This window comes from Stigmatopora argus, chromosome 13 (assembly GCF_051989625.1).
Source record: "Stigmatopora argus isolate UIUO_Sarg chromosome 13, RoL_Sarg_1.0, whole genome shotgun sequence".
In the NCBI taxonomy this organism is placed as follows: Eukaryota; Metazoa; Chordata; class Actinopteri; order Syngnathiformes; family Syngnathidae; genus Stigmatopora; species Stigmatopora argus.
In genome coordinates this window covers 14,311,759-14,320,768 of record NC_135399.1, presented here as the reverse complement: position 1 = coordinate 14,320,768, position 9,010 = coordinate 14,311,759, and the positions used below count along the sequence as shown (strand labels likewise).

At 41.3% G+C, this 9,010-nt stretch overlaps 1 protein-coding gene across 1 annotated transcript; it reads right to left on the bottom strand.

The window, feature by feature from the left end:
• Window positions 1-2,580: 2,580 nt before the first annotated feature.
• Window positions 2,581-5,976, bottom strand: LOC144087040 (G-protein coupled receptor 183-like). The gene is made up of 2 exons (XM_077617311.1): window positions 5,867-5,976; window positions 2,581-4,718 (listed from the first exon to the last, which is right to left on the bottom strand). Exon 2 carries the CDS (start codon window positions 4,701-4,703, stop codon window positions 3,582-3,584), a length of 1,122 nt encoding a protein of 373 aa, XP_077473437.1. The 5' UTR covers window positions 4,704-4,718; window positions 5,867-5,976; the 3' UTR covers window positions 2,581-3,581.
• Window positions 5,977-9,010: the final 3,034 nt, after the last annotated feature.

The following is a 9,010-nucleotide window of genomic DNA, read 5'->3' as shown; positions in this document are numbered from 1 at the left end:
GGGTGAAACTTTGACTTGTTTGGTTGATTCGTTTTTAATTTGTTCCCTCACCACTCACTCCAGACTTAGCGTTGTATAATCTATCTAAATCTTGAAAGCAACGTATAGCTGCGGCGTGTCTTCTTCTGGTTGTTCACGTCGTTGTGTTTAGCCTCGCTGACCTCTTGATGATGTTACTGTAAATGCACTCCAAGTGTGTGAATCATTTAACATGCAGTCGATAACACGGACGCTGCAGTACTGCGGCTAACAACCTCCATTTGTTCTTGTAAAGAAAATATACACATCAAACCTTCTATACTTCTTCCACTTGGAGAGGGAAAAAAAAGTTGGTCTTGTTGTGTAGTCTGTTACAAGCAGATGAGGAAGAGCTGTGCCATGCTGCCATCAGCTGTTTTTTGACTTTCACTACACAATTGCCGGCGTGAACGGAAACAATTGAAGTTCCGTGGCAGATCCAAGTGGCTTTAGTGTTATTCCATTTCATAAAACAGTTACAAAATATAATAAGGGAAGTTTTAGGATATTGCAAAATAAATATACTTCTACGTATTTTCAATACTGAAAAAAATGCTAGTCAGTTTTCTACATTTGCGTCAACATGTTGTCAGGTTTTGACCCCTCCCCCAGCTAATGAAGAAGCACTGTAAAAGTGATTAGCTCCATCTAGTGTCAAAGCGGAGAGGTGCAATGTAGGCGGGATTTTAGCTTCTTTTGCGGGCCATATTTTCTTGTAGGCCAAAACAAACTGGCCAATGGGGAGGAGTTGGAAGGAGTGTTTTAGATTTGTGATGTCCCGATTCAATACTATTTTCGGATCAGGATCCGTGTTCAGTTTTAGTGACGTTTTATGTTGTTATTGCGATTTGGGCATATTCGCTTCGGAAGTTCATTTTTCTGTTTATCATGTGAAAAATGTGCCCTTTTGCCCCTGACCACAACAATCCAGATGTTCTTTCCTGCAAGTGAACATTCAAGGGGAACAATAAGGGCTTGTGAGTCTTGTGACATCACTTCCTGCTCATGCACTTGGTCTTCCTGCGTTAAGAAAGTGATGAGTGGCTGGCGTTTGGCAGGCGGAGCAATGGCAGATTTAGGGCGAGTTATTGATTGGAAAAGTGGGGTCTGTCACAGCACATTAGCTCTCGGGGGAGTCATACGCAGCAGGTTGCTAGCGAGAAAGCATCTGCTGTGGCAGAGAAGTAATTAAAAACAGGATGTTGAGGCAGTTGCCGTATAAACAGGAAATAAAGTGACCGTAATAGACACTTCACGTTGCTGCTGCAAAAAATTGTCTTCTTGCTTTTTTCTTTTCTTTTCTAAGTGCGCTGGCATTTATAGTAAACCTGAGGTGAAACTTCAAGGTCAGCCCAATATGTGTGTTTGTAGTATTTTTATGAAAAATTGGCACTAGGACCACATTATTATTCCCCATTTTGGTATTTTTTGTACTTTGTTTGCCTTGGAAGAGAGATTTCTAACCTTGAGTTTTATTTGAAATGACCTACATTTTTATTAAATGGTTGAAAGCTCGATTCAGGCAAGTTAAATTAATATTTTAGTAAAGAAAGGAATTTTGAATTTGATAAAATTGCTATAATTCCAGCCAAAATGATTTTGTGAGCCACAGTTTGGCCCCGAACCACCAGTTGAGAATCATCGCTTTAGATGCTTACTTAGTTAAGATTTCAACTCAGTGAGCATATGTTGAGGACCATCCGTTTTTTCTAGAGATAGTCGGCCAAATTCAGAATCGTAAGACCTTGGGCAACACAGATGTTTCCCTCTCAGCTTGTTTTGATGCGGCAACTTCATTTAAATGTCTCCATATTTTCGACACCCTTGTTATTTATACGAGACTTCCTCATTTTTATTCCTAATTATCTATCGACTTGTCCCCTCAATGAGTCTTAAAAAGGTCCCAAACAGATGGTACTTTGTGTTCACTGCAATATGTTGTTATGACAACAGCTTGTCTGCTCTCCATTTTTTTTTCTTAAATCCCTTTGATACTTGTCACGCGGTTGTTTTAGTAAGCCTTCCATTCCATATGTAATTATTTATTGTTATAATGCTTTTATGGGTGCTTTACTGTTTTTTAATGTTATTTTCCATTATGTCAACATAAATACTCTATCTATGGAATAGATCATAATTTAAGCATAATATGACTTACAATTGATGACAAGCTCAATGAAGTCTTTACCTTAGTATACACTACCATCTAGAGGGTCAAAATAATTACTGCAAAGCAATCCATGACAATACTAGTATGTATGTTTTCAAATAATAATTATATAGTCTAAATGCACTATATATTCTATGGGTGTATTTGTATGTGGATAGTGAGAGAGTTTACTAGACAAAGTATCTTTTGTAATGACAAAAAAACAGGAAAACAGTCAAGAAAAAAATATATATTTTACCACTGTTATAAAACAAATCTTTTTTGGGAGGGTAAGAAATGTTTATGAATTAAATTTGCTATATGAAATATATGGGTAAATATTTGATTTGTGGCTCATTGGCTAATTTTGATCCAATACAAGAGATGTTTTTCTTAATCTTTATTTTGGACCAACTTCGGAGAACAGACTTATCTCTTTAAAATCATCAAGTACATTCAAATATGTATTTTGAAACTTGCTCGGAAGTGAAGTGAAATAACACCTTAACCACAAACACTTTCAGAAGTCTAAAGTATAGAGGCAACAATGGAATAACATGTGGTTGGGTATTTTGAAATCTCAGAGATGTGTTTGATATGCCAAAATATCTGAATTGTGCCCTGACCCGATTAATACACGTTTTTTAATTGTTGAATATTTACCATTCAAATGTCAAATTTCACTGTCACTGTGCATTGTGTGCATAGAAAGTTATGAAGACATCATTGAATGTGTCCCGCACAAGTAGCTTGAGTCTAGCCTATATTCTGTTGCACTTCTCAGTTATAACACTAGATGGAGCGACCCACCTAAACTGTGCCTGTGAAACATGACATTTTAAAATCAATGTGGGAAATTATATTTATAATTTCAGTGTTTTCTTTTAGATCAATAGGCTTCTATTTAAAAAAACAAAATGTAATATAATAATTCTCATAGCCATTTTTTTGCTATTGCTGGACATTTAGTTACAGTAGTGTAAACATAAATATACATGTATTTTGTACTATCCCTATACGTCTGGATCATTTTGTTGCTTGTAGCCATTAACTTTATCTTCGCTGCCATTGACAGTTTTAGAAATCAAATCCATTTCAACTGGAAAGGCCAAAATGTTTCTTTCCCTTTGACGGCGATAGCCAACCCTCCCAGTCAAAATGGAATGGACATCTCTCAACATCAATGGCAGCTTCTTTTAAAAATCCTCATCATATTTGACCCGATTGCGATCCTCCATTAACAAATAAATGCTTTTCAAGTTGGCCATTTGACTTTTCCAAAAGGGGCCTTAGAAGAGAAAATGCGGACACCCCCGTCGCAGATCGAGCCCAGGAGATGGAGCGAGATGTTCTCCCCGTGAAATACATAGGACCACTGTCACGTTCCTACAAGTTCTCCATTCATCCTCCTCCATCACACGTACAGCTGCGACCTCCTCTCCAACAGTCTCTCGCCTTGCGAAACGGAACCGTTGAGCTGGATCCTGTTCCCGTCGACCACGTCCTTGGAGGAGCCTTCCGGCGTCATCCTGGCGATGCTGGAGACGGACACGCTAGTCTCCAGCTTGAGCAGTTTCAGGAGCTTCCTCTTGTAGCCCTTGCAGGCGAAAAAGTAGAGGAAGGGGTCCAAGCAGGCGTTGAGGTTCATCAGGCACACGGTGACGTGCAGCGACACCTGGAAGGCCGTGAGGTCGGCGCAGTCCGGGGCCGAGACCAGCTTGCGCACCATGTACTGCAGGATGTCCACGTGGTAGGGCGTGTAGCAGATGACGAAGACCAAGGAGACGCAACAGATGACGCCGATGGCCTTGCGGCTCCGCCCCGACTTTTCCGTCAAGCGGTTTCTCTTCGCCGTGGAGTGGAGCTTGGAGCAAAGGATGGAGTAGCAGGCCAAGATGGTGATCAGGGGGAAGACGTAGCCCAGGAAGACGCCGCCGATCAGGATGCCGGCGATGTGGTCCACCTTCTCGAAATTGGGGTATTCCATGCAAGTGATGTAGCCATCCGGTTCCTGGTTGGTCATCGGCATCCCCAGGAGCGGCAGGGTCTGCGCCAGGACCAGGAACCACACCGCCACGCAGATGTAGCGCACGTTCCTGACGTGACGTAGCCGGGCGAAGCGCAGCGGCAGGACCACGGCGATGAAGCGGTCCACGCTCAGGCAGGTCATGAAGTTGACGCCAGCGTAGGTGTTGATGTAGAAGATGAAGCCGGAGATCTTGCAGGGCGTCTCGCCCAAGGGCCAATGGAAGCCCTGGGCGTAGTAGCTAATCCTCACGGGAAGCGAGAGGGTGAAGAGGATGTCGGAAATCACCAGGTTGAGCGAGTACAAGGTGGTGGAGTTCATCTTCTTCAAGTTGGGACGAATGACGTGCAGCGCCAGTGCGTTGCCCAGGAGGCCCACCACGAAGACCACGCAGTAGACCAGCGGCATGAAGACCCGGGCGTAGTTCCGGTGGGCGTACAGGGTGTCGCAAGCGGACTCGTTGGCGGCCACGCCACGGCTGTCCATCGCGAGAGTAGTGCTGAACGCCATTTCGAGTTTCCGATTCTGGAAAGGGAAATGTAACACATGGACGTCAGTGGAGTTTTTTACCTTTTGTCTTGAAAAAAAAAAAAATACCACAAGGCGCACATTATCAGTTGAATCTTTTAAAGAGGAAGTATGGTTGATTATTGCTCATTCCGTGACTAAAGCTGCTTCCTGAAATGCTTTTTTTTTGTCATATAAGAACTATAGAGAGCATAGATGCATCCTATTTTTTTGTATATAACACTCACTTTCACAAAATTTCCCTTTGGAGCTTTGTTCAGTAATTTTACTCCCCGTTATGCTCATCTTTATACTATGGACTTGACATATTTTGCACATGTCATTGGTATTTTTAGAAGTCAAGGTTCATTCATTTTCATTGGAATAAAACAATTTTGTGTACTCACACGTGGACTAAAATAAAAAGAATAATGGAAAGTGCTGCTGTACACTAATATTTTACCAGTTAAAAAATGGCAATGCTATCAAAAAACATTTCCATTCAGTTACTACTATACTGCTCATGAAGTTCACGGGGTGCTGGAGCGTATCCAAGATGAATGAGCTGATTGCTATACTATTGCTGATTGAAAAAGACAATTTTCACATATTAAAAAACTTATTAAAAGGTAGGTAGGTACTCATAGTTATTCATCTGTTTTCTGTCTATCTGTCATCAAACTATCCAAAACTGTGGAATTTTTACTATTACTAATTCAAGATATTCTTATCCAACCAACACAATTTCTCCCAATATTTGTTGAAGGATAAATATAATACTGCATATTTCTGTGTGTTTTGTTCTTCTCCATTTATCTCTCCCAGAGGTGATCCTAATCAGTGACTGTTAAACTGACGAAGTGGAAGCCACTAAAAATGTCCTGGTCTAGCAATAAAAATTAAAAAAAAACCAGTGGACTTCCCTACTTGTTGCTTACATTTGCCGCTGGCTCGTATACACATCAGTGTATTGTCCAACTGAAAACCATCATCATAATGTGGTCATTAAGAATTCAGTATCTCTTGACAAATCCCCCAAATTTCTTCAAAATTTTACTTCTTAAACAGTTTCATACAAATTTACCACCCTCTTTATGCCATTCCATTACCTTCACTTAAATTGTATGATGCCAAGGTAACAAGATGATTGACTGCATCGATCTTACCTTAAAGTTGTGTGGCGTCTGCTTGGGCTCCACCGCACATGGCGCGAATCACGAGACCTAAATGACGATTCTTAGGCTGCCCTCCTGCGGGCCACATGCACAAATCGAGCGCTGATTTGCCGCCTGTGGCTATGGTGACAAAATATCCTGTTGTTGTGCACACCCCCGCTGGCCAAGCCCACCCCCTTCCAACGCTGTACCATTGCTTAGGATGGAAGGAGAGGCTATTTGCCATCCAAAAACTAACCACTATTGGTAGTGAGGTAGTATAACATTTAGATTAAAAAAACAATCTGTTGGTTCACTTCCAAGAGGAAGCTGTGACAGCTGCGGAAGAGGCCGCAGCATTCTAACACGGTTGCTTAAATAATAACAATCTCAAAATATTATAATGTTTCCTTAAGTATTCAACGTGAAATGTGTTTCTGTTTTATTGGTTAGAATGTCCACCTCACAGAGCCATACCAGTCAACTTATACGTTTTTCACATATTTATATGGTTTTTTATCATTTCAAACTGTGTACGTCGTATAACAACTTTTGTACGGGATTTTTTTAAAGTACTTTTTTATAAAAAACGATCTTGGCTCTAATCCGGATCGTCTCGTTCACAGTTAGCAGACGAAAACGTCATTGTCAACTGCTAATATTGCCACGCTTTAAGCATGACATGCGCACACTCATTCCCTTTTCACATGTCAGCCTTTTCACTATATAAATATAGCGTGATTAAAGATGGCGCCGTTCACGCGGGAGCCAGTGGCAGTACCTCTGTACACTCTTATGTTTTTCGGGTTTTACAGCCCTGCTATCTTTTTTTAATTACATTTAAATATTTCTTAATGCATTCCTTTTTACTTTACTTTGTACTTTATACTTTTTACTTTAATGTTTTTACAACTTTCCTTGTTCTGTTAGCCTGGCTTCTTTCGGCTACTTCTTTTTTGGAACCATTCAGCCATGCCTACGCTGTCACACACATAGGACGGTGTTGTTACAATACGCAGCAGAATTTTTTTTATCGCTTATTAAAGGGAATTGAAATCATTAATAAGGGGAGCAATGGGCCGAGATTGACAGATATGCAGATCTGAAATATAGGATGTCTTTTTTATTGAAGCTTAAAAATACTACCACCTCTAAAGCTATCGATGTCTATCATCATATAAATAATGTTGAAATAATATACTCTTAACGTTTCGCTACAGTTCTTGTATTTATTTCTTTACGCGCATTGGTCAGGTGTGTCCGACAAATCGGCCCGAAAGTGCAAGTGGGTGTTGTTCTTAACAACCCTGCGTGCAATCAAGATAAGCCCATATGCTACAATTTGGGAAATGGGAGGGACTGTTTTTTTAAGCCTCTACGAATGCAGTCGTTGTATTCTCCGGGCTAATGAGTGCAACCGCCATTTGTTCAAAACAAGTCCGGCGGCGAGGCAGAGGAAGCGCTCCGACTTCCTCATGGCCGAGACGTGCGCTCGTGACTCACTGGGGGCCTCGGCGACGGTCGTGCCCCTCGCCGACAGGCCCGCTGTGCCCCCTGCGCTATTTTTACACAACAATGGCCGCGGAAAAGTGGGCGACCAGGTTCTCACACTGCCGCCGCCTTGGTGTTAACAACATACAACAAGTGACCATGCCAGTGATGACAAACTGAATTGGAGGACATCCCTATGAGCATCTGATGCTCCTCAATGCTCTGCACATCCTGCATTGAATAAAGGAAGTTGGAAGAGAAACCTTTGTCAAAGGAAATCCTCGGTCAAAATGTGTCTGGTTTTATGGCATCTTCTCTCCCTTGGATCTTCTCGTTTTTAGGTCACCTTAGGTCTTCAAGGGCAAGTGGTCGGGAGCCTTTTTGACCGAGAGAGCCATAAACAATTCATATTTTTAAATGTCATTCCTTGAAAGCCATACTCAGAAATGAAAAGTCATAATGTATGAAGAATAAGTGAGTGGTAATAGTTTCCTTGCAGTTTTAATTTGAATGACATATTACTCAGACGTTGGTGACTGTATTGCAATGATAAACAAGCGTGACACGCCGAGCTGATTTGCTCTGCCTGCGGTTAAGATAAGATTGCTTAAATGGCACAGGAAGCTACTGTGGATTGCTCTTTTTTTTTCAAACATCTCACAACACTAGTTGGACTATCTATTAAGACTGTAAATAAATACAATCCATATGTTAGGTAAGTATTGGTCACTAAAATGACATGCACACATACACACACACACAAAAACACACACACACGCAGACACCCCAGTCCTAATGAATAAGAGTCAAAACTATAACACTGAAACACACATAGATTATTGCTCTGCTCAAACCAGACTTTGAAGAAGGCATGGGTGCCTGGGTGGGGCCACGCCCCCAGCACCCACCTTAAATTCCACCCCTGCTGCCATGTTCATACCACCTGGTGCCAAAATGTGAATGTATTTGTGGGTTTTTTTATCTTTTGGGGTTTTTTGTTTTGGTTCTCGTTTTCATAACTACAGTGGGGTCCGGAAAGTGGATGAAAGGTGTTATATTGTGGTGTAGACTCAAGTTCCTGTTGGTTTTTTAGGCTGAATTTGGCGAAACAGTGTCATGCTGTGGCAAAAGACTGATATTGCATCTTTGATGCATGACTGGTAGTTACTGAGAGAAACCTTTGGAGGGCAGCAGATTGCTAAAAGGGAGGGGCAAAAATGGGATGAGATGAAAAACAGGACTAAAACTACATTGTTTTTGTCCTTCAAGCTCATTCATACTAAATGTACAGAAATAAATGCTTTCATTTTTTGACAAGGCCGGCACAAAATCAGATGTTTATGAGTTGTGTGATCAAGTGTGTGCACTACTGCACTCACCAATGAGTTCATAAGAAACATTAATATACCCAAAATCAACAGGGAGTCATATAGAAATGCCCCCAACTCAGAAAAATGAACTCATTGCCTACTATTGACAATGATAGATGTCCAATTCACTTCAACTGGCTGTGGCTGCTGTTAAGGTTAGTTAGGGTTTTGGTTGGTTTGTTTGCTTTTCACCTCCTATGTCCCTCCGGGCTTCCCTTCCTCCCATAACCAGCTGCCTGTACTTTGTAATCAACTAGGGATGTCCCCATTATGTACATATGTTTGTTAGTCATTG

Excerpts from the sequence above, each read along its gene's own strand:
- LOC144087040 (XM_077617311.1), bottom strand. The coding sequence starts at position 4,703 with ATGGCGTTCAGCACTACTCTCGCGATGGACAGCCGTGGCGTGGCCGCC.